This window comes from Typopeltis vanoorti, chromosome 3 (assembly GCF_054136105.1).
Source record: "Typopeltis vanoorti isolate ZY-2024b chromosome 3, IOZ_Tvanoo_1.0, whole genome shotgun sequence".
Lineage (NCBI taxonomy): Eukaryota > Metazoa > Arthropoda > Arachnida > Uropygi > Thelyphonidae > Typopeltis > Typopeltis vanoorti.
In genome coordinates, this window is record NC_143551.1 from 18,019,957 (window position 1) to 18,047,266 (window position 27,310).

Consider the following 27,310-nt stretch of genomic DNA (forward strand, 5'->3'; position numbering starts at 1 on the left):
GCTTCTTGCTTGCCAGTAAAGTGGGATGTTCAATCATCAGTGGTGAACCCACAATCTGTTTAGCATGTCTTCTTCATCTGAAGCAGAGGTGATGTTACCAGGCCAGATCCATTCAACATATATATATATTTGGGCACCTACCATGAGTGCACTTTCTCACAAGAATAAAAAGACAAAATTGACATCTGCAGATATGGTGGTAAGTTCTGACATTACCTCTCTCTCTCTCTCTCTCAAAAATATTCCTCATGCTGCAACAATAGCATTTCTAGTGCAAGAATTTCCATTAGACACTTGTTGACTTATTCAAAAATTCATGATCATATCCAGTTATTTCATGCAGAAACTATACAAATAAATTGAAGGAACTGTGATGGACATACATACATATCCAAAGGGAACTAGATGGATTATCTGGGGTTGGCTCTCCTGGTCTGTAATTGCCAGGATATTCTGTCCTGGGTCACCAACATCTCCAACTGGGCACGTTACAGGTTTTTTTATTATTATTATTATAAGTAATATCCATGTTAAACAGGGTCTACCATGTCCTCTTGGTTCCATATACATTTCCATTAACTTGCATGTCATGTGATCTACAGGGCATCTCATGACATGTCCAAATCATCTAAGATTGTGCTAAGTTATTTTATCAGTGATAGATCTAACTTTGAAGCACTTCACTGCACTTTGTCCAGCATGGTGGTAATGCTGCTGGCCAAACTCAGCATCTTGTTCTTGTTGTTTGTTAAGAGGCCAACATTCAGCACCATATATAATGGCAGATCGTAACCACTGTTTTAAATATCTTCCTCTTTAATCATACTAGCATCCACCTGACAAATAATACTTCACACAGCAGTCTCTATTTCATCCAGCTGGTGTTCGTGCAGTGTTCCACATCTGTGTAGATAGTACCATCCTTCATGAGAATTGAGCTCAAGGACTTGAAGAGCTGTTGACCTTCCTGAAGGTATATGATGTTATTGTTAGGCCATTTGAAAAATCACAACATATATACTCAATCTTCTGTCTGTTAATTCGCATGCCACCTGTTTCCAGAGATATCACTTATCAAGCATCAACTTTGAATCTTCTGGGTCATTGCTCATCAGAACAATGTCATCAGCATATAAAATATCCTCTGAGGCAGGTCACTGAATGTCTGCTGTAGTTCATGACCAATGTAAATAGGAGCTAGCTTAGTGCTGATCCTTGATGTACTCCCATCTTGAATTCAAATTCTTTGCTGGTTCCTGCTGGGCTTCACACACATTGGTGTGGCATTCTGGTACCATCCGTGATCGGTGCTTGCCATTTCAATTTCCTGGAATCTAATCAAAGCCCTTTTTATAGATCAATAAATAAAAAATTTTATCCAATCAAAGCCATTTTATAGGTCAATAAACAAACAATTTTATCAACCAACATCCTATAATGCCCACTCAGAAGTTTATAGACTTCTATCATATGATCCTACTTTCTCCTGTCATTTTTAAGTTTGAGTGACTGTTCAAAGAGTTCTAAAGTGCTTTTCCACTATCCAAACTTAATCGGAATGACTACCTTTCCGTAGCAAAAATTTGGGAGAGTCTCATTTTGATCAATGACAATCAGCAATCCTTAATTTATATTTAATTTAATTATTAGACCTTATTTTAGCATATGGCTCATATTTGCCAAAGGGAAAAACAGTCTTTTGTTTTGTTCCACCTTTGAATTGCTTGTGCATTGATGATTTCTTAAATTCAGATCAAAATACTTGCATTAACAATTATTATTATTCATTTCTTGTGTCTATTTTTTTTTTATCTGCTCTTGTGTCAAGTGATTTCCAATCCCTTCCTTTTTTTTTTATTCAAAATTAATCACCACACACAATTAATCAACAAAGTTGATTAATTTTCTGGGACCTAATGTGATCACAGCGTTTATTTGCTAAATCCTGTATAAAAATATGCAAATACAAAAATCAATCTGAAGCATATAAATATATATTATTGTCCACACTTTCCATTAGTGATATGAAAACATACTCTTCACCAACCTGTAAAAAGAGAATTCTGATAAGTCAGTGGGTGGTCAATTGTCAACCATCATTTAGTTGAATAGAAACTAAAATTCTCAGTCATCTCTTATACCTACCCATCCAATCTCATTCCTAGTGGCTGATGATAGTCATTTTGGATTCATCTTATAGATGTAGCCACACAAGATGAGCATTATTTTATATGCAATAATATAATATATGAGGGTTGTTTGAAAAGTTTGGTAAAAAAAAAATAAGTTAAACACATTTTTTTGGAAAATCACCTTTATTTCTCAACATAGTCTCCATCAAGGTCTACACATTTGGTCCAGCAAGTTTCCAATTTTTTCAAACCATCTAAAAAGTAGGATTTGTCAAATGGTGCAAAACAGTCATTGACAGACTCGATGACATTCTTATTCGAAGAAACTTTTTTCTCACTGAGCTAAATTTTTAAGTTTGGGAACAAGAAGAAGTCACATGGGATCAAGTCCAGAGAATACAGTGGATGTGGAGCCAATTCGAACCTCAATTCATGAAATTTTGCCATTTCGATGGCCAATGTGTGAGATGGTGCATTGTCTTAATGAAAGAGCAATTTTTTGCACGGTTTTTCTTTAGTTCTTCTTTTAAATGGTCCAACAATAATGCATAATAGACTCCTGTTATTGTCTTACCCTTTTCAAAATAATCTATCATGATAATTCCTTGGGAATCTCAAAAAACAGTGGCCATCACCTTCCCAGCTGACAAAATGGTCTTCACTGTTTTCAGTACTGTTTCACTAGGCATTGCCAATGTTTTGACTGCTGCTTGGACTCAGGTGTGTAGTGATGGATTCAAGTTTTGTCTACAGTTCACAAATCGACACAAAAAAATCCTGCGAATTGCGATTAAACATCTCTAGACACTGTGTTGAAATGTCTTTTCGTATGCGTTTTTGATTGACAGTTAACAATTGTGACACCCATCGCACGCACAACTTTTTCATGTGTAATTTTTTTTTGTGCAGGATATTATACATCCATTCAGTTGAGATGCCTACAATCTCAGCAATCTCACGCACTTTCACTTGACAATACAGTGGATTTTGTTAATCATTTCCTTCATAGTGACCTCAGTCAGGCACCCGGAGTGCATGTCATCTTTGATGGACTTACAACCACGTTTAAACTCATTCATCATTTTGGATAAAGACCATTTTATCCAAAAATAAATTGTCTTTAATGATGGTGGATAGTCCCCAAGAACTGCATCTAACTCGGCTGTGATCTGCATGGCCATCCACTTCTTCAAATAAAAGTGTTTTATCACTGCACAAAACTCGTTTTTCTCCATTTTTATGAAAAATGTGAACATGGTAATTTTAAATGTTTGCCAAACGAGAATTACGTGTTGCATGTGGCTAAAATTTTTCCAGGGGTCATGAAAAAGATGATACATGCCAACACTGTATGAATGAATGAATTGTGTTGCTGTCTTTTCAAACAACCCTCGTATTAGGAAAAAGTTTATGTAAACATAACAGAGAGACAGACAGAGAGAATAAAAATTTAATTCACTGTACCACTTGTCTTTACAGAAGGGTAAAGCACATACACAAACAAAATTATTTCTTATATAATAAATTCCAATTTTCATACCTTGATCAACCAGAGCTCCTACCACTCTGGTATTATAATAATCTGGCAGAAGTCTTTCACAGAGTGCTACAAGTAACCAAAATGCTTCTTCCTCTGTCATATATAGCAGTAATATTGATGTTACAATGTTCATAGCTTGGCAATATCCTGTCAAATAAAACAGAATTACCATGGTAGCCACAAAAAATTCAGTTACAAAATGAAAAATTAAATCTTGTAAATAACTATACATACACAATGGAAATATGCACAATTACAGTAACAGACGAAAAGGCCTTTGTAATATATTGCTTAGGCCCTTTCTTCTATTACTGTTTTATCCTGGAGTAGATGGAAATAATTTCCAGAAATCCAAAATCATTATTTAAGTCACTTTTGCCTCTCAATATCAATAAAGAAAACAATTTCTGTCATGTTTTAATTGTATTGTACAGCCAATTCCCTACAGCAAACACCACTATAAAACTCAGTCAGTACAATGAACTTCGGTAAAGTTTGAACCATGCATGTATATTTACATACAACTATACATCATATATATAATGGTATGTGAATAGAAATTTGCTATGACTTATGGCCATTAGAGCAGAAAGTACTACTACATGGTGTGATTTCTGTTGCCAAAAGATAAATTGTTTTTTTTAAATATTATTACTTGACACCTACAAAGAGTCAAAGGACTCATGAAGCAAAGGCACTTTAGCACTTTACTCCACTATATGCAACTCACTGTCTCTTCTATTTAATCCTCCACCTACCACTACTATCAACATGCAATGTCATCTACAGCCCACCACCAGCAACAATAGTATTTTGTATGTAAAGAGCATGAGTTCCAATACCCATTTTGCCTGTATGCAAGATGAAAAACTAAGTTTCTAGGAAAATACCCTGCTAATTCCACATGAGATTGGCTAACTCACTTTCAACTGAAAAAGTCCATATAAAGATTCCTCTTGTCACAATGAGAATTGAACTCAGGTCTCTTACCAATCAAAGGGTGCAATGTCCTGTTGTTCTTCCAACTGCACTACAGACACGCTATTTAGTGATAACTGAGTCATTCTTTGTGAATTATTATAGGGAGTTATTGTTCCACTTTATAAGTCTTTAATAAGGATACATCTGGATTATTGCACACACAGATCTGATCACCCAGATTCCTTGCGGATGAGGATGTGGTGGAGAAGATAGAGGCAAGTGATGAAGATTGTGGCAGGTCTACAAAATGTTCCCTATTCGAACAGACTGAAGGGCAATGAGATTAAAAAAAAACACGCCTGATAGGTGAAAAACAGGAGACATGAAAGAGGCATATACGTTATTAAAGGAGTTTTAAAGGATTGACATTGAACATGTTTTTAGTATACGGTGGAAGGGAGAGAATGAGAGGTCACCTGTGGAAATTGTGTAAGATGGCAGTTAGCAAGTCTATTAGAGCTGGCTAGGTTTTTTTGCTTCGAGGGTGGTGAATGAGTTACCAGCAATATTCTTTCTCATTTTTGCTAGACCATGTGCACATGAAAAGCATTTTGTGCAAAAATTTCCTCTCGGACTCAATGTGCGAGGTAGGCTGTGCTCACAACAGAGAAAGTCACAAGTCACAAACTTTTAATATAATATGCCTACAATTTGTAACAACATCTTTATTAAAAGATCTTGTACACTGCATGCAAAATATTTCTATAAGAAATGCTTACGCTACTTAAAATACTGCCTGTATATATATATATATATATATATATATATATATATATATATATATATATGCAATTTATAAACAAATTGTGTCAAGATCTAGAATGGGAAATTCTGTGCCTTTTAATTTGCTTAAATCCATGCAGCTACAAAAATCAATCACTGCTTGCAGGAGTTCAAGTGACTATACTATCTTGACAGTAGACACTAAAGAAATATGCCTCTGCAACTTGTTGACATAAGATCAGTTCACCCACATAATTCATGCTAACATTAACTAATCAGAGTGTATTAATTCACATGAAAACACACAAGAAAATAAGTAAATAATATTTCATTAAAGCTATTTCTTTAAAGATATTTCAGCCTGAATATTACAGGCCATCATCAGCGGCAAGGTAGAACATTAACAATGGAGTGATTTGAAACAGTAAGAGCCACGTGATGTTATACCTATAACACACAGGTATAACTGAAGAAACATTGTATTATTAATTATTCATTAATGTATTAAAATAAAATAAAAAATTTAGTGATGTGTGATTAGAATAAGACTCTCTCATATACCGTATTTTCCGGTGTATAAGACGCACTTTTTTACCTTAAAAATTCATCCTAAAAATGGGGTGCGTCTTATATAATGAAGGTAAAGATTGTTTCCTCTTTTCAAAGTCATACGCACTCCCTTTTATGTTCCAAGATCTTTGTAGGCAGTTAATGGTGCAATCAAATTGATGCGTGACCTTCGCATGACTTCTAGCACGTCATTGGCTAAGAATGGGGAGTCGCTATTCAAGTTTCATATCATCTTATCCGAGTAATCAGTTACCGATGTTTATCAGTATCGAGTTGGCGTGTTGAGATATTTTGTGTTCAGTTTGATATTTTCCCGTAGATTTTAGTGATGGAAAAAAACAGGCGACATTCGTATTCTTCAAGTTACAAATTGCAGGTTTTGTAAAATATGTGGAAGAACAAGGGAATAGGGAAGCTGAAAGACATTTTGGGAAGACTTTAAAGTTTAGGTTTTTCCAGAAAATTGTATTAAATTTTTTGGGTGCGTCTTATACACCGGAAAATACGGCAGATAGTGAGAGATAGTCAATGCAATTTAAGTTCAGATGGTGGAGTAAGGCCTCAGTGCTTTCTTTAAACAAATGCTCAAATTTATAATGACACAGATAAAGTATTCTTTCTTTTAAGGTTACAGGGTGATCAGCATTCATATTTATGAATTTAGGGACACAAAACACACGTGTGGAAAAGATTATTTTACTGATTAATAATAAAATAATAACTTGACGTTTTGACCCCTGTATTGAGGTCATCATCAGAAGGATACATGTGTATAAGAACCAAGCTACATGCTGTTGCACTCTATACAGGTAAATTATACCTACTTTGTTAACTAATCTTTTTTCTTAGTCTGCCCTCTAGTGATAAAAAAAATAAATAAATTTAAAAAAATACCAATAAAAACTACAATAAACTCTGATGAAGTCCTCACATACTAGGATTCTTCTGGAATTATACAGTACAGGTTGCTATCGAATGTTCAGGGAAAAAAAAAACACTTCACCAAGTCTTCTTGTATTGAGATTTTTCTTTGTGGTTGCTATGAAGGCTGCAGATGGGTCCTCCACATTCTTGGAATGGTTAGACCATAATTTTTATTCAGATTCGGATCATGTTTGAGCATTTCACATGCATCCTTGAATTTCTGCTTGCACCAGGTTTTGGTGTGGTGTAGAGACTTGGTACCTTTCCAATCAATTCTGTGGTATGGTTGGAGTGCGTGGTCAGAAAGGCCAGTTTTTCTAAAATGGAGTATTTTATGTGTCGTTTGTATTCATCCTTCCTGCTTGGGATGGCTCGCCCTGTTTCCCCTATGTATGGTATGTTACATGTGCAATGTATTTTGTAAACTCCTGGGTGGGCTAGGTGTGGCAGAGTATCCTTGGTAGAACTGAATAGGTGCCTTAATTTTGTTGGGGGTTTAAAGGTGGTTTTGATGTTGTATTTGTGTAGTGTTCTGTCTATTTTTTCTGAAATGCCCCTAACATATGGTATAGCAATAGCATTTTTGAAAACATTTTTGGTATTAGTGGTATCGTTGTGGAGAATCTTGTGAATGGTTTTTATACTGTATCCATTTTTTATAAAGGTATATTTGATGTTCTCATATTCATGGTTAAGAGCTTGTTCATTTGAACACATAGCTTGAGCTCTGTGTTTAAGGGTGCTTATTACCCCCAGTTTTTGTGTTGGGTGGTGATAAGAAGTTTTGTGTATGTACTGGCCCTGTGTGTGCAGGTTTGCGGTAAACTGAGAAGGAGAGACAGCCTGAAGGAAGAAGTGTGACAAGAGTGTCTAGGAATGGAAGAGAGTTGTTTTTTTCTATTTCAATGGTGAATTGGATGTGTTTGTGTTGTTTGTCCAGATGGTTAAGGAATGTATCTAGTCATTCGCGGCCATGGGGCCAAATGGCAAAAATATCATCGACATATCTGAGCCAAATTTTGGGCTTTAGGCACGCTGACTCTAGACCTGTTTAGAGTGCAACAGCATGTAGCTTGGTTATTATACACATGTATCCTTCTGATGATGACCTCAATACAGAGGTAGAAATGTCAAGTTATTATTAATCAGTAAAATAATCTTTTCAACATGTGTGTTTTGTTTACCTAAATTCATAAATATGAACAGATGAAGTATGTTTCAGACCATTGGATATTGTTGAACTTGTGTGGCCAAGTGATTTAAGGGGCACTGGTTTTAGGCACCAATGTCATTGAGGCATCATGTTGGAGGCTTAATGGATTTTTTACAACACTCAAAAAGAATTAAAATAGAATTTAATACTTCCTATATTTTGTCCTTGTCACTAGGACATCTATGGGGATTACAAAAACAATTAGTGTAACATGCACACAAATATCATACGATACTAAGTCCAACCACGTGGGTGACATTAAAGTCCTATCTAGGTGGAGTGCCCTCTAAGGGCAGAAGTAGGTGGCCTGGAATGTAAGGTGGGACCTCTGGTGATGAGTGTTTCCCAAATCTTCTGAAGCTTAATGCAACCATATTTATTAAGATTTAGTTGGTTTCTGAGAGCTGCTGCTGCTTCTAAGAAAAGTCTCTCTTTCTTGAATTTGCTGTGGTGGAGCATGGTGGTTTTCTTCCATGATACCCTGTGGGTGGTGTCCAAAACATGGTCAGCCCAAGCTTGAATGGCCATAGTTGTGTTTACAGATGTAAGACTTGTGTTCCTCCAGGCAGATGGATGCTGATCTGCCTGTCTGTCCAGAGTACGCCAGCTTACAGGAACAGGGTACTTTGTAAACTCCAGGCAGAGAGAGAGGAGGGAGCTGATCTTTCGTAGAATGGATAAGGGTAGCAAGTTTGCGGTGGGGCTTATATGCTGTGTGTAGGTTGTACTTTTTTAGTATCTTGGCTATTTTTTCGGATGTGCCACAGATGCAGGGTATGGTGATGGTGTTTTTAGATTCTTGTTGACGAGAAGGACGTTACACTAATTGTTTTTGTAATCCCCGTAGATGTCCTAGTGACTAGGACGAAATATAGGAAGTATTAAATTCTATTTTAATTCTTTTTGAGTGGTGTAAAAAAATCCATTAAGCCTCCAACATGATGTCCTCACAGCACTTAAGCCCCTACACACGAATTCTAATCATTCATGGAGAAGATTTAGCACGCAAATCCAAGCAATACGGTAATCAAAACTATCTAGGCAAGTAAATAGACTGGCCTTTCTAAAAAGATGTTGGGATACAAGAGTGATACCAAACTGCGTTAAAATGAAAATCAATTTCCATTCCAAAAAAGCACTCCATATATATAACCATGCCAGCCTGGCATTACTACGTGAGCAAATCGCCTCTACTTGTGCCACCCTCTCAGTGACAAACGCTGCCATTGGCTCCTTACATTCAGAGCTCTCCACCATTCTTAACCCTGAACTTTGGTCGATTCTCTCTGGCATTTCGGAAACTTCCGCACAGAGAGAATTTCAAAAAATAAAAAATAAACACATCAAGAAATATAGCAACCTAGTTAAAGACAAACCACAAATTAAACCGCTCCAGACAGTAGTAAACCTCTCTTCCAAAAGGCTCAACGACGATGCCATCAGTGCCCTTTGCCTCGGCCGTAACACTGCCGTCGCTCCGAAGGAAGTGCCGGTGCTTGATGTAATGGTTAACATCGAACGGGGTGTCGGTCGCTTACCGTCGGAGATAGCCAACAACATCAGACTCTTGACGTAGCCAACATCTTCGCCTCCAAAAAGTAACTTATCATATGCCCAATGCACGGCTCTCCTGAAACTACGGAAAGAAAAAAGTATTGTCATCACCAGAGCAGATAAGGATAATGCCACAGTCATTCTTAATATCAGTGAATAGGTTCGTAAAATGAACATTATCCTCTGTGATCGCGCTACCTACATCCTGCTAGAACACTACCCCACAAAAACACAAGTTAAGAAATTAAAAATCTTACTTAAAAAAATATCTTCCTGGCCTCCTGACATCACGAAAAAACTTAAACCTTTCCCCCCCCCCCCCCCCGAATATACGGTTTACCAAAAATCCACAAACCCAATTCCCCACTCAGGCCTATAGTAGATGCCACCAATGCACCATGCTACAGACTGTCTAAACAGCTGGCCAACTCTCTGACCCCCTCCTCACCAGAAAGTCTATTTCCTATATAAAAAACTCGACCCACTTTAAAGCCCTCACAGAAAATTTAACCTTGAACAATGCAGATATATTGGTAAGCTTTAATATCTCCTCTTTGTTTACCAATATTTCCTTAACTAACACCTTATCTCTCTTAGAAAACGTTTTTCCCTCTGACGTCTTAGATCTCTTTTCCTTTGCCATTAACTCTGGGTATTTCTCTTGGAAGAACAAAATCTACAAGCAGATAGAGGGAACCTCCATGGGTCCCCCCCCCCCTCTCACCCATCCTTGCCAATTTTTATATGGAAGATTTCGAAAAATGAGCCATAGACTCAGCCCCACTCAAATATTCTATCTGGCTAAGATATGTAGATGATGTGTTCTCTATTTGGCCTCATGGCCCAGACATGTTAGACTGCTTCCTCAGTCATCTCAATAGCCTACAGCCAAGAATCCAGTTTACTATGGAAAAGGAAAAGAACAATTGCTTATCCTTCCTAGACACCTTAGTCACACACCTCCCTAATGATACACTTGCCTTCACTGTATACAGAAACCCCCCCCCACACACACAGGCAGATACATTCACAAACTCTCCCACCACCACCCCTCTCAACAATATGGCATTATTAAAACTCTTACCAAGAGAGCCCACAATCTTTGTTCCAGTGGAACCGCCCTCACTATTGAGCTTAACCACATACATAACACTTTCCTCTCCAATGGCTACAGCAAACACAGGATCAAAAAAATAATCAGTTCCTCCCCCTCCCCTCCCCTCCCCACTCCCCGTCCTTCTCATCAACAAGAATCTAAAAATGCCACACCATACCCTACATCCATGGCACATCCGAAAAAATAGCCAAGATACTAAAAAAGTACAACCTTCACACAGCATATAAGCCCCACCGCAAACTTGCTACCCTTATCCGTTCTACGAAAGATCAGCATCCTCCTCTCTCTCTCTGCCTGGAGTTTACAAAGTACCCTGTTCCTGTAAGCTGGTATACTCTGGACAGACAGGCAGATCAGCATCCATCCACCTGGAGGAACACAAGTCTTACATCTGTAAACACAACTATGGCCATTCAGGCTTGGCTGACCAGTTTTGGACACCACCCACAGGGTATCATGGAAGAAAACCACCATGCTCCACCACAGCAAATTCAAGAAAGAGAGACTTTTCTTAGAAGCAGCAGCAGCTCTCAGAAATCAACCAAATCTTAATAAATACGGTTGCATTAAGCTTCAGAAGATTTGGGAAACACTCATCACCAGAGGTCCCACCTTACATTCCAGGCCACCTACTACCGCCCTTAGAGGGCGCTCCACCTAGATAGGACTTTAGTGTCACCCACGTGGTTGGGCTTAGTATTGTATGATATTTGTATGCATGTTACACAAATTGTTTTTGTAATCCCTTTAGATGTCCTAGTGACTAGGACGAAATATAGGAAGTATTAAATTCTATTTTAATTATTTTTTGAGTGTTGTAAAAAATCCATTAAGCCTCCAACATGATGTCCTCACAGCACTTAAGTCTCTACACACGAAGTCATTGAGGCATGGGTTTGAATCCCACCCCTGCCAAGTATTTGGTGCTAGGGAATTGGCAGTGTCTTTAATGACACTTTAATCTAAGTCTGAGCTCTGCGTTAGTCCAAGGTAGTGGAAAGAGGGGAAAGTAATTCCACTGCATAAAGGAGGTTCCAAGACTGATGTAGCAAATTACCAAACAATAAGCATATCAGGAGTCACAGTCAAGATACCGGATAAGTTGGTCAAATCCAAATACAAATCTGAAAAGTTCTCGGCCTCCAACATAGATGGCAACACTATCGGCAAGGTTTTTTTTTCTAAGTTGGTATATCTGTCATAAGCATCCATCCATGTGAAATTGCAAGTCATTCTATCAAGTAGTTTGTTTTATAAAGCTGTCTGAAGCAAAAGTGGTGTCTGTATCCCTTGAAATAGATAAAATTCAGTATCGTGCGGTTATAAAATTCTTTGTAAAAGAAGGTTTAATGCCAAAAGAAATTCATTCGAAGTTCATAAAAGTTTACTTTTATGGGCACTCTTCTCCTTCATTTTTGGCAATTAAGAAATTTGCTGCCGAGTTTAAATGTGACCATACCAGCCTCGAAGATGATCCACGTGAAGGATGTCCAAAAAGTGTAACAACACCAGAAATCATTGATCAGTGCACGATATGGTATTGGATGACCAGTGAGTCAAAGTGCATGATATTTTTTACAAGAGACTATAGGCATTTCAAAAGGACGTGTAGGATATATTTTGCATGAAAAACTGCAAATGAAAAGCTTTGTGCAAGATGGGTACAGTACTTGCTCACAGCAGATCAAAAATGCACTGGCATGAAAATCTCTGAACAGTGCTTGGAGCATTTTAACAAGAATAAAACTGATTTTGTGCATTGATTTATTACTATGGTTGAGACTTGGATTTACCATTACACACCAGAATCTAAACAGCAGTCAAAACAGTGAACAGAAGCCAGTTGTTCAGTGCCAAAGAAGACGAAGTCAGTTCCATCAGCAGGAAAGGTCATGGCATCAGTGTTTTCGGATTCTAAAGGCATTTTGTTTATTAATTATCTTGAAAAGGGTAAAACAATAACCGGGGAATGTTATTCCGATCTTTTAACCAGACGAGATGAAAAAATTTGTGAGAAAAGACCCAGTTTGGAAAAGAAAAAATCATCTTTTATCAGGACAATGCACCTGCCCAAAAAGGTATTTTAACAATGAGAAAATTAAGGAATCTGGCTGCTTCTCACCTCTATCTCTTCCCTAAACTAAAACTCTTCCTCACTGGTCAGCGTTTTTCTTAAAATCAATAGGTGATTGTGGCTATAGAAGGATATTTTGCAGATCTTACTGAGAACCACTACAGGGATGGGATAATAGTGCTAGAGCATTGCTGGAATAAATGTATTAGTCTTAAGGGAGATTATGTTGAAAAATAAAAACAATTTTGAAATTATAAATTCTTTTTTTTTTTTTTTTTTTTGTTAGGACAAGAACTTTTCAGACCACCCTCGTATTCTCTGAATCCTCTCCACCAACTTCTAATCCTCAAGAAATTAGGTGACCAAATCATTGCATTGTAGTCAAGATGTGGCTGAATCATAGCCTTAACTCCATATCTTAATTGTTAGTGTGTTTTTGAACATCCAAGCAATCCTACAAGCTATTTTACCAACTTTTGCAATATACCATCTTCAAGTTTCTAGCCTTATCAATTTCCTGCAATCCAGTACCAATAACGTGATACTCTGTATATGTAACTTTTTCAACCTGAAGTATGCATAACCTTACATTATGCTAAATGAAATTAACATCCATTCTCCTTTGGACATAATGGCGATTTATTTAAATAATCCTGCAAGATATTTATATCACCTTTATCAAATACTGTCCTCTCCAGTTTGGCATCATCAGTAAACTGAATGGTTGCCCTTAAATCTTTTCCTACATCATTAATACAAAAATTAAATAGTAGTGGCCATAGTAGAGAACCATGAGGCACTCCATTAGTTACCCTCATTCCCCTAGATTCCACCCTGCCATATATTACTCTCTCATGTTTGTCTGTCAGCCAGACAAACCCTATCCATGCTACTGGCTTCATATCCATTTCCATTTGCTCCAACTTTTCTAATAGTTTTCCATTGTATTCTGCCAAATGCCTTTTGCAAAGTCCAGCAGTATCATGGTGTAGCCATTTCCCTTATCTAATTTTGCTGTCACTCTATTATAAAATGTGAGTAAATTACTAAGAGAGGACTGACCTTTTATAAAGCCATACTGCCCATTGCAGTGTATTGCATTTCTATCCACTTATTGCTGGATTTTACCTTTACTTTTCCAATACTTTAACCACCACTGCTGAGATATTAACTGGTCTGTAATTTGCTGCTTCTGTCTTGGAGCCACCTTTATGTAATGGAATTATCTTACTCTCTTTCCACTTTCTTGGAAATTTGTCAGAGATGGGAGTTAGATTGAACAACTTTATCAGAGGCAATGGCAATTCTCTTGCACATCACACAGTACAATAGGGTTAGCATGCTATCTAGTCCCTACTGTATACACGTTGATATTTTGCAGTTTATGATGTGACAGACTCATGAAAATTTTGACATGAGTCTCTCTCACATCTCAAACTGCAAAATCTCCAGCTGGATGATACACCTTGGCAAAATGATCACTCAGCAACTCAACTATTTCTTTTGCTTCGCTCATTTTCATACCATCAGTACTGATTCAAGTCATCCTGCCACAATCATTCTTTCTCTTACTTGCTACATAATGAAAAAATTTCCTTGGATTTACTTTTACCTGCTTAGGTAATTTTGTCACATAATCTCATTCGGACCTTTTTTACCATACCAGTCACCCTTCTTGCCTGCACTTTGTATACTGCTCATGAGTATGCTGATTGCTTTTTTCTTTATATATATAAAGAAATATTGTAGTTGAGGTGTGGCTGAATCATAGCCTTATCTCCATATCTTAATTGTTAGTAGTTTTTGAACATTCAAGCAATCCTACAAGCTATTTTACCAACTTCTGCAATATACCATCCTCAAGTCTCTAGCCTTATCAATTTCCTGCAATCCAGTACCAACAACGTGATACTCTGTATATGTAACTTTTTCCACCTGAAGTGTGCATAACCTTACATTATGCTAAATGAAATTAACATTTCATTTAGCATAATGAAAAAAACGTTCTTTCAGAATGTTTTTCTTTTTTTTTTTTCTTCATTTTTTTGGAAGCACTTGCTTTATGTTACAGCTCATGGCACTGCTCCAAGATGCCTGCTAAGTCTGTCATAATTACCTGCTTAATAGTTCAATATAAAACCTTTCTTAGGTTTTTAGGTTTTCTTAGGTTTTGCTGAACATTATGGGATCATCTGTTGTACAGATGATCTCATATGTTCAGCAACCTCCTGGAACAAGACAGCATGGTTACCCTCCTTGATTGGAAATAGGGTGCCTACTTTAGTTATGGGAACATCTTAAGATGCTATTACCAGATTCAGCACTCTCAAATCCCTGGTCCTCTCTATGACTTGTGATTTCAGGTAATTATCTACAGGGTGTCCCAAAATTCACGCAAGATTTAAATTTAGCGCCATTTGTGCGGTAAAGTGTTGCCAACGAGAAAAACAAGACAGCGTGACAGCTGACAGTTCAGGGTTATTAAAAATGACCATACACAGCGAAGAGAGTTCATTGAATGGATCATGGAACAACAACAAGTGGATGCTTATTTTTCGAACAAAATCATCTTCAGCAATGAGGCTCATTTTCATCTTGATGGCTTCGTTAATCGACAAAATTGTCGCATTTGGGGTTCAGAAAATCCACGAGTGATTGTTGAGAAACAAATGCATCCACAACGTATCACTGTTTGGTGCAGATTTTGGGCTGGAAGCATCATCGGTCCATTCTTCTTAAAATGCGGCTGGTAAGGTAATAACAGTTAATGGTGCTCGCTATCGCGACAAGATAATCCAGTTTTTTGTGCCTAAATTGCAAGATATGGATGTGGACGATATGTGGTTTCAACAAGACGGTGCCACATGCCATACAGCACGAGAAACAATTCAATTACTGCATGAGCATTTCCTGGTCGTGTAATTTCCCGTTTTGGTGATCAGAATTGGCTGTCCAGATCATGTGACTTAATGCCGTTGGAGTTTTTTCTTTGGGGTTTTTTGAAGTCTAAGGTTTATGCCAACAAGCCCACGACCACCCACGCCTTGAAGGAGGAAATTGAGTGCTGTATCAACGAAATTCAGCCACATTTATGCACAATGGTCATGGAAAATTTCGACAAAAGTGCATACGTGCCAGCAAAGCCATGGAGGCCATTTACCTGATATGCTATTCCATGCATAACCCTATACTGTATACTTTATGAATCAACAAGAAATTACAATTTTTAATTAAAAACCTGTGTTTTCTATCAAAATGACTTCTTGCGTGAATTTTGGGACACCCTGTATTAGCAACAATATAAATTCCGGTTCTGTCTTGCTATGCTTCGTTTTCCAATCTTAGTCGACAGCAGCAACCAACAATATATTTTCTCCTATTGGCCTTTATCTTGCACCAAATAGCCTCAAATGAATCATCTCACCCATACCTAAATCCTCTTTAACTTCTAATTTTGCTAGTTGAAGTTCAGCTATCACCAGCAATACCCCACCTTCTGTTCTATTCCGTCTATCCTCCCTGAAAATACAATACCCTTTACATCCTATTGCTGTAATTCATTTTCAGCCAATCATGGATGCCTTCATCCATATTTCCTTCAGCCACGTCTTTCATACTCTCCTTCATGTCACTGATGACTATTATTTTTGGCCAAGCTGAACTGACCAATGCCACACACTCCTGTACACTATTTCTGATCCTTCTGGCATTTGCATACATGTATTTCGACATTGCCTTGCCGCACAGTTACCCTTGCATAATGTCATTACCAACCAACTTTTTGGATCGGAAACCTCCTTTGAAAATGCATTCTACATCACATAATCATTTCTGTACACACACATTTGTCTCAGGAAGACTGTCTGAACCAAGACTTGACTGCATTTCCCTAATATTTCTAGTGTTCCGAACTTTGCTCTTCCAACTTTTCACTTAACTTTTTCCAAACATCTAACTCCAAAACCATTCAAATGTAGTGCACCAGGCACACTATTCTCCTGCACATATTCTCATTGACTTATTACTAATTGTAGCTCTTCTTTTCAATTCAGTTCTATCATATCTAGGTAACAGACACAATCTTTACTTTCTCACTCTTCTTTTTTGCTTCTATCAGTAACTCCTTCATATCATCTTCTCACACTACATATTTCTCACCTTTCAAATCATCCATGTCAGCCAAAACTTCAATTCTTTCACTTCTTCCCTCTGCAAATTAACATCTTTATTAACATTCTTGATCTTTGCACCTGGAAAACAAGCATTCCTCACTTTCTCATTAAGCACACTTCTTATCAAATTTTTGTTCATTTTCTCTCTCTCTCTCTCTCCCTCCTAATACATCACTCATTTTTTTCCCAGTCTAGAAGCTCACATTTTGTTCAGTGAAGGATGCCTTCATCCACATTTCATGGACTATTGTTCGCTCTTTCTATATTCTTTACAACACTTACATTGTTGATGTTACTTCATTCTTGTGCTTTCCATGTCTTGCATTTCTTGCGCTCACACATGCAACATTTCTGATACACTTTCTTTCTCTCTCTCTCTCAGACCATAAACCATTCACTCTTGGCAATAAATATACTGAACATACACTACATCGTATGAAATCCGTCATGCTAAAATCAGTGAACCGGGAAGCCCTAGCTGGCATTTTCCTCATATGCATTGGTGTCATGAAAAATGTTTTCTGAATGATACTGTCTATTAAATACTTACTTATTTTACTATCAGAATTAACTATAAGATTACTTATATTACAAATTACTCATAAAGTAATTTGGAATAATATGAATACATTCAAAACTAATCTCAACAAGGGACAACAGAATATATCTGCAGAAAGAGACACTTGCCTACTCTGCAGCCAAATTGAAACCTATTAAACCTTCAAGGAAATGAAACATCAAAACATTCAAGGAAATAAAAATAGAGAGGGTTCTTTTTTTAAAATATATCGAAGAACTACCAAGAAAATTAGAATTATTGTTTAAGAGTAGGAATGACTCGCCAAGAAATGAAATTAAATATGCTGAAATGAGCAAACAATAAATAGGAAATTGAAAAATTTTCCACTTGATTGTACTATAAATTAAGGATTCCAAGAAGTTAAATTCTTGGTTTCATTCTTTACCCCACCAAAAAAAAAAAATCTTTGAGATTCTCATTTTATGTAAACATCAAAAATAGTTTTAATATTATTTATTAATATTAATTTCTAGTTCGTGGCAAACCATTTTTAATTGGTAAACCAATTGCTGCATGTACCTTGTATTCCTTTTCTTTCTTTGATTTGCTTTTTTCTACACAATACTGTTATTTTCAGTACCTAGTTACTGTGGTTATCATGTAATTTATTGTGTATAGTTATGTCACAGATAAAGGTTAGACTTTTAATTGACTAATGTTGCCATTGATGATGACCTGTAATATTCAGACTGAAATATATGACTTTAAATAAATAAATGTTGTTTACTTATTTCCTTGCATTTTCATGTGAATTAAAGAAACATCATGGTACAAGTATCTCTTAAACAATGACCCATTGCAAAGGATCTAATGTAATTATTGAATAAGCATTTCATCAGTGTATATCATAGTGGTGTAAATGATGTTGTGCAATATGTTGGCAAGTATTAGGAAAACTGGATGTGAAAGAATCAGAGGTTATCAGGTGTTGATTAGGTTAGCTGTTAATAAGGCTGTGGGAATGGATGATATATCACTACATTTATTTAAAGAATGTGCAAAATAGTTAGCTATCCCTTTCACATGCTTATTCAATGAAAGTCTTGCAGTGAACAAGGTTTCTAAGGAGTGGGGGGGGGGAAGGCAAAATAGTACCACTCCACAAGCATGGTACTAGGAAAGAAGTTTCCAATTATAGACCAGTTTATTTTTTTTTAAATGGTGCAAGAACTCGAGGGCTATGCTGTGCCAGAACACACATAATAAATAAGTCTGGTGGCTTATATGTTGGCTATTCATAACTATTTTTTAAGAAAATCACATCTTAGACTACTATATTAACTAAAACAAATTTAATTAATACTTCCAATATTTCTGCAAAGTCAAACTGCCATCATCAGAGAACACAATATATGTGCAAGCTAACACCACTAAGCAATGAAGCTGAAGCATGTCAACTGAGAGTAACCATAACATCCTAAATAGTACCCCATAGTAGGCTAAATGTTTTCTGCCATAAAAACTACAAATGATTCAAATTTAATTATGTGAAACTGACCCAAATCTAGGAAGCTCTGATCCTCTGTACCTCAGCCCAACAGACATGGGAACCTATTTTAGGATTTTAGGTTTACTCTCAGTTCACATGATTATTCAGCATCATTGCTTAGTGTAGTGCCTGCATACAAATATCATATATGGTGTTCCCTGATAATGACAATTTGATTTGCCAAAATACTTGAAGTATTAATTAAATTTATTTTAGTTAGTATATTAGTCTACATTGTAATTTCCTTAAAAAACATAGTTATGTAAAAATCTATAAGTAAAAATAAATGAAACATTTCTTAGAAGTACACATCAATGAGCTAAAGTAATAAATGAACAAAACATCATAAACATAATCATCAGTGTAGAAAAATAAATGTAAAAGACAAAACTATTAAAATTCATAAAACATTCATAAAAACACAGGTTGTTAAAGGCATGTACAATATATGAAAACTAATAGGTTAAATAATTTATATGAGATGATAAACATCAATGCTCTGTGAAAATTTAAAAATCAGAGTTACACTTCACAAGTCCGATAAAATCTGATTGAGTGTATAGGGCTCAGACATGTGAAAGTTACTAAAATAATGACTGCTTATTGTCAAAACAAGGACAGTCATTTAAAATATGAAAGGCAGATGATAGTCTGGCATCACAAAACTTGTCACCCCTTAATTTATTTATTTCATATTCAAACACGAGTGGAACAATAGTAAGTAATTGGGACAACATTATTAACAAGAAATCAGGATACATTACAAATGAGAACAGCTTAAATTTAATAGGTAAATTATACAGAGAATAATAAATAAAATATGAAAGAAAAAGAAACTATACAAATAGATATGGTATACAAGAATACAATAAACATGGTCAGATGTTCCTCCAGTATCTTGCACAATCAACTACTCTTTCTGTGCAGAATATAAGGTCCTAAGGTGATTGAAGAGGGGGAAGGGAGGAAAGAAGGTGTTCCATGGACTGGGTTATCCCACGCTCATAATTATCTGGTCCAGCACGGTAGCCCCATTTGATGAGGTTTTGTTTGCAGCATCCTATCGTTCATAGTCTGTCGAGGTCTGTTCCAAGTATTCCAGTTCAAGTGGGCACCACGTAGAAGATGTTCAGCTATTGGAATACCAGTATTGTTCTCAAGGTATAGTGCAAACCATTGTTAAAGTCTTGTCTCTGGAGGGTTTTTAGGTGGCTCAACAGTTGTGAGAAAGCTATGTCAGGATCTTAGTCTTAGGGGCACTGTAGTCTGGGCAAATAGTGAGTGGCGCTCATCATTCATCTGTCTGCTTTTTTCGTCAGCTGAGAATGCAGATCTTCGAATTTAAGGGGGTGTAATACCAGCCAAAGTATACAGGTCTCTTAATAGTGTTGTTTCAGGCATCCTGTAATGAAGCAGCAGCTTTCATTAAAGGCTGGGTCAAGTTTTTCAGCATAGCAGGATTTGGCTAATACAGGGCAGGCATATTCAGCAGAACAACAGAAGAGAGCCAAGGCAGAAGATCTCAGTGTGTTAGGGTCTGAACCCCATTTGGAGGAAGTAAGCTTTCTTAGTATATTGTTTCTTACATTAACTTTGGCCTTTGTTTTTTCTATGTGTATTTTATATGAAAGAGTGCAACTGAGAATCACACCGAGGTAGAGTGAGTTCCAGGATTGTTCTATATTAGAGCCTTCCCAAGAAATCTGAAGCTTCCTTATTGTTAAGGTGGAAAAGGCCAATTTGGGTTTTCAAGGAGCTTGATTTTAATTGATTACTGCTATAATATATGGTTAGACTATTTAAGGCAAGTGGCAGAGTAGTTTCGATGGAAATTATCTAATTAAGTAGCTATGGCAAGGTCATCAGAATAGATAAAATTTCTAGTTCCTGGAAGATGGGAGATCATTGATGTTGATGTTGAAAAGTAATGGTGATAACACGCTTCCCTGGGGAAGGCTGCTTTTTTTTTTTTTTTTTTTTTTTTTTTTTTTTTTTTTTTTTGGAGATGCCAGCAGCTCTTCCTAAAAAGGATCTGTTTTTCAAGAGTGATTGGATCAGGAGGACAAGGCGATAGTCTCTAGTTATTCTGTATATTTCATTTCTGAGTGTGAGATGGTTTATGGTTTCATATGCTGCAATTAGGTCTACAAAGACTGCTCCTGTGGCTAGTTTTTGCTCATAACTATTTTCTATATGTTGAGTGAGGATGAGAATTCATGATGCACAGGATTTGCCTAGTTTAAACCAGCCTGCTCAGCAATAAGATGGGGTTCAATTAGGGGTTGTAGTCTATTCAAAAGTTCATAGCGTTTAAAGAGGTTGCTGAGTAGTGATATAGGTCTCTAATATTTTGCTTCGGGTGGATCCCTGGTTTCAGAAAGGCCACTGCTTCAAGCATGCCTCCAGATAGTTGGTATCCTTCGGGTTCTGAGTCAAGTGTTGTATAGGTTTAATAACCACTCTTTAGTGGTTATTAAATGGTTACCCTTAATAGGAAGGAATGTGTTAACATTCTCTTTTTTAGTCTCTGCACAGACTAGACCACTACAGTTCAATTTCAGGCTTGATTCGATAACTTAATTCTCTATCTCTGCCATGATGATGGCCACTGGGATAAAAGTTTGTGTCTGATGATCTGCCTATAATCAGTTTAGGGTACAGATAAATGGTGGAAGCTTGAGAAGTGAGCTTGCCTATCAGCAGTATCTGCAGCCTTGTTTCCCTTAATCCCATCATGCTTCCATAAATAAGAAAGGACAAATTGGATTTGATAGAGCACAGCACTGGATATTTCTATAGTTCTAGCATTCCCATTGCATGTAAAGAGTTCTGTGCATCTGTACAAAATTTAAAAAACAAGCTGTACAGCAGATAGCTCAATTGCCTCGATGTTCAGAGTAAGAAGACCCATAATCATATTTTGATTTTATAATTTTACAGACAGAGAAAACAACATGTCTGCACCTCAAGAGGTGGAAGACAAAAGTATATGGTGTGAAGGATGTTCACTGCTTTATGGCACTTGACTCACAACTAATGTATATGAGGGAGGAAATTGAGTTTCCTGTCAAATATGAGTCCCAAGAATTCAACTTCTGGAACCAGGATTAATGTTTCTCCTAGTCGAAGTTCTGGGTCAGGATGAATGTTCAAGTCTGCAACAAAAGTACACACAAACTGTCTTCTGAAAGAAAATCTGAACACATTTGCAAGCACCCATTTTGAGGGAAGACAAATGACACTCATAATATATGAATGAAGAAAATGAAGTCATCCATAGAGGGCATTATGTAATGTTTGAGAATGTTAGTCTGTTATTGAGTTGACTTTAATTGCAAAATAGTGTAGCACTCAAAATTGAACCCTGTGGGAGTCCCTCTTCTTAGGTATATAGTTGTGTTTTGAAAGATTCAGTTATTGTTGACAAAAAGAGAAAGATTCCCTCTAAGACCAAATTGTGTAGGTATTTCAGTTCCAAATCTCGAAGCATTGCCATATGCTTTCAACATATTATCATCATCATCATCATCAAATTCCTGCCATGTACCTCAAGGGGTGTACAGAATATGATAGTACTACATGAAAAATTTACACCATTACTAACTTTCTATCTACAATTTTCCTCCAAATCAGTCTGTTACTTTTCAAGACTCCAACATCATCAGATCTCATATTTCTATCGTCTAAGGCACTTTGTACCGTATCAATACACCTATATCTTGGTCATCCCCTGGGTCGTTTTCCTGCCAACCTGGCAGAGAACACTTGTTTTGCCAATCTTTCCTCGCCCATTCTGTTTAAGTGACCATACCACCTCAGTTTAGCTCTGCTAATGCATTCCTGGATGCTGACAATGTCAAGTTCTTTCCTAATATCCTCGTTTTTAATATGATATTGCCATTGATGCCATCTGTTCACGCCTATAATCTTTCTCAGGACTCTCATATCTGCGGTCTCTAGTCTTTGGTGAAGTGTTTTACTTCTGACCCATAAGTTAAAACTGGTTTGAACACTGTCTTGTATACAGCTAATTTAGTGTTCCAACTAATTTCTCTCTTATTCCATATGAATTTATTCAATTGACTTCCCACCATACCAGCTTTGCTGATTCTGTTGTCTATTTCTATATTTAATTTACCATCTTCACTAAAAATTGTGCCTAAGTAGCTGAGATGTTTTACTTGTTCCACAGGTTCTCCATTCACAACACAGTTGACATTTTCAATGATTCTACCTATTTTCATTGTGTTTGTCTTTTTAATGCTGACCTTCATACAGTATCTATTACAACAGTTATTCAATTTAGTCAGAGAATCTTGCAAACTTGTAGCGGATTTGTTTAGAAGTATAACATCGTCCGCATAAAGCAAAGAGCTGACATTAACATCTCCAATTTTGATATCATGTTTAATACTATTTCCTTCATAATGTGATCCATATAGATAATGAATAACAGAGGGGATAATGTACGTCCTTGTCTCACACCAGATTTAACATTAAACCATCTTCCTGTACTTCCTTCAATTCTAACTGCTGACTTACAACTCAAATAAACACTAAGTATTGCTTGATATAATGCCCCATGGACACCATATAACTGTAGCGTATTGAATAGCTTCTCTCTCTTGGCACCTAGTCATATGCCTTTTCCAGATTGACAAAACTTAAATACAGGTTTTTGTTATATTCTCGTGCTTTCTCGACTATTTGTCGTAAAGTGAAGATCTGATTCTGACAGCCTCAATTTGGCCTGAATCCAGCTTGTTCTTCACCAAGCTTTTCTTCCACAATTCTTCTCAACCGTTTTTCAAGTATACTTGCATAGATCTTGCCAGGAACACTCAGTAGGGAAATACTTCTGTAATTCTCACATTCAGTTTTATTTCCCTTTTTATATATGAGTACTATGAGAGCTCTACTCCAATCATCGGGAATTCGTCCCTCTGTCCAGGCTTTCTGAACTATGCAGTGCAGCCACTGTAAGACTCTTATACCACCATACTTCAGCATTTCTGGTCGAATATCATCTACTCCGAATGCCTTTCCACATTTCAAGCCTTTGATGGCTTTTTGTTCTTCAAGTATGGATATGTATTCCTGACTGCATGCCTGGTCAGTGTTTTTTACCACTGTGCTGTCATCACTGCTTGTTTCATTTAGCAGTTTTTCAAAGTAATTACTCCATACTTCAAGGATATCTTTTTCTCCTGTTTTCATGTCATCTTTATCATCTCTATCTCCTTTTACAGCACTCTTTCCCCCATTCCTAAGCTTCTTCAACAACCTCCAGAATATTTTGACAACTTCTTGATATTTATTTTCTATATTCTTGCCAAAGTCCTCCCATGACTTTTGTTTAGCTAGTTTTACACAGTGTTTAACATTCTTGCATTTGCTGTATTCTCTAAGAGCACAAGCTGACTTATTTGACAGGAACTTTTGATATGCTTTCTTCCTTTCCTTCACTGCCTCTTTAACTTCCTGTGTCCACCAGGGAGTTCTGATTTTTTTTATCCTTGAAGACAACCTCACCACATGCCTCTCTGGCAGAATCAATCAATGTTTTCTTCAGTGTTTGCCACTGAATCTCCAAGGTTTGATTTCTGTTCTCAAACTCTTTCATTTTTTCTTCAATAATCTTGGTGTATTTTAGTCTACAGTTCACATCTGAGAGCTGCTCAACTTTTATTCGCTTTAAAACTTTCTTAGATGTTATTCTTTTCAATATGAAATTCAGTTTTATCGTGCTCAAGACTAAATAGTGATCACTTCCAATTTCAAATCCTCTGTACACTCTGGTGTCCTGCACCAGGGAGAAAACATCACTATCAACAATAACATAGTCAATGAGACTTTTCTTATTCCTTGCCTCTTCTCTCCATGTGAATTTGTGCACATTTTTATGTTGGTACATGGTGTTAGTAATAACCAGTCCATGTCCTGAGCAGAAATCCAACAGATATTTGCCATTATTATTAGCTTTGCCTTTTCTCCAAATTTTCCCAAAATATTTTTGTATGTCTGACAATCATTTCCTACTCTGCTATTTAGATCCCCAACAAGGACCAACTTTTCCTTTTTCATTGTGTCAGTTGCTTTTTATAAAGCCTCAAAAAATTCCTCTACTTCTACCTTAGTAGAACTTTCTGTGGGACCATAGGCACAAATAAGTCTCATTGTCCAGTTCCCCATTCTCATATTTGCCCATATTACTCTACTTGAGACTGACTGCCATTCAAGAAGATTAGCCTCGTATTTTGTGTTGAATACTATGGCTACTCCTCGTTTTCCTTGATTGTCATTGCCTGAATATAACATTTTATATTTATTGCTGAGAAAGATCTCACCAGTTTTGGTCTTTTTTGTTTCAGTCACCCCTATTATGTCGATCTGGTACTTATCTAATTCCTCAGCTAGCTCCATTTCTTTGCCATTCAGGCTTCTTACGTTGATAGTACCGATCTTTAACTCTGGTGATGTTGAGTTGGGGTGTGTTTTCAGATTTGTTCCAGTAGCTGACTTTTTGCTGTTCGCCCCAGTTCCCTGGCGAAAACAACGGGGGCCTTGTTTAACCAGGCGACGCCCCAGCCGGCATGAAATTATTCTGTCATGTCGTACCATCATTTTTTATTTTGGTTTAACCAATAAGGATACAATTTGGTCGGCTAAATCCCAAATTGTCAGCCCATCCTCGTTCGTTCAGTATCCAAGTAGATACCCAACAGGGTGCACCACGAGAAGGTGAGGATTGGACTTTAGGTCAGAAGCCCTGGTCGGTTCTCCACATTCCTTTAAAGGCTATGTGCAGGTCTCCTCTCAGTTATACAGCTTTGACCCTTAAGCACCCCTTCTCCATATTAAAGAAAAGTAATATTAGTTGCTCACATTTTAGGAAGCCATCTCTAATGGATGCCTCCAGATAGATTAGATGATCAATAGTAGAATGATATTTCCAGAAACCAATTGTATTTTTTTGGGGGAAAAAAAGCTCTCTCCAAAAATCATAAAAGTTGAGAGCTAACCATTTTTTTAAGCACCTTACACAAACAGCTAGTAAAAACAATTGAATGGTAGTTATTTGGGAATTTTGAATCCTTCTCTGGCATAGGAAAGCAATAATAATAGCCTTTTGCTAGTATGCCAGGTACTGTTGCATCTCTACTCCAGAAATATGCTCTCACAGAAAATTCTGTTGTAAAGATTCAACAGTTCATCTATATACAATGCTGACAATTTTTACCATCTGATAATGGATATTATCTAGTCAGTACTTAAGCAAAGCAGCTTTCTTCTTCAGTGAACAGCCTGTTGTATTCTTCTGTGCCATTCAAAGAATAGGAAAAAAAAAAAACCACCCACTAGCTCTCCATTTAATTTTCTGGATTTTTTCCCCCCTGTACTTCTTTGCTGTTGGTAGATATAATAGATGTATATTATACACAGGATTTCTGGTTCTGATGATGGATATATCATGCTCAGGCTCAGATTGATCAACCAACTTCTTGTATATGGGCCCAACGTAAAAAAATAAAATAAAATAAAATAAAAAGTTGCCAGTCACAGAATTGAATTTTGCTTATACAAAAAGTTGAACCAGTCAGCTTGCTCAATTTTTCATCATGATATCTGTGGTGAAATACATGGTTGCCCATGCAGAAAAGTGGACATTACAGGAAAACAAATGCTTCCAACTTCCCACTTAAACAATGGAAAAGGGAGGGTGAGCAGACAGTCAAGTGGCAGTGAATGTTCAGGTAAAGATATAGAGGAAGGTTGCTTCATGTGATTAAGAAGGAGAGATTACTGCTTTCTCGACATAACACTAGAGGAAGAGTTTAGGAAGGCCCACTATGCTACAGACTGTTGTGTCTTTTTAAATTCCCCATGTAAAGTAAGAGGGAATGGTAACTGCAAAATGATATCAAGGTCATCTTGAGAAATGTCTGCAGCAGGGAAAATGATAAAGAAAAGGTAGATGCAGCATTCTGTCATTAGAATTCCAACTGAGAACTGGATAGTAACTGCTTCTACGCTGGTGTTAAGTGGGATTTGCTGGATGGGAGTATAGTTGTCCACAAGAATGGAAACTCATCTGTGGGCAGGTTCATCCCCCTGTCCTATCCTTCAGAATGATGATAATGTAAAAATCTCACATAACGGTTTGTGACTTATGTTTGTTTTTTACAGTATTGCATATACTAGGTGAAAATTGCAGTAACGAAGAAATACATTTTTGTTATA

General features: G+C 36.9%; 1 protein-coding gene across 2 annotated transcripts in view; it reads right to left on the reverse strand.

Annotated features, from left to right (window-relative positions):
• Tbc1d8-9 (TBC1 domain family member 8/9) overlaps positions 1–27,310 on the reverse strand; it is a 571,393-nt gene that overhangs the window by 229,870 nt on the left and 314,213 nt on the right. For both annotated transcript variants that reach the window (XM_090415485.1, XM_090415484.1), the window contains exon 17: positions 3,673–3,819. In XM_090415485.1, the coding sequence (XP_090271611.1) occupies positions 3,673–3,819 (147 nt within the window). The remainder of the gene's footprint in view (positions 1–3,672; positions 3,820–27,310) is intronic.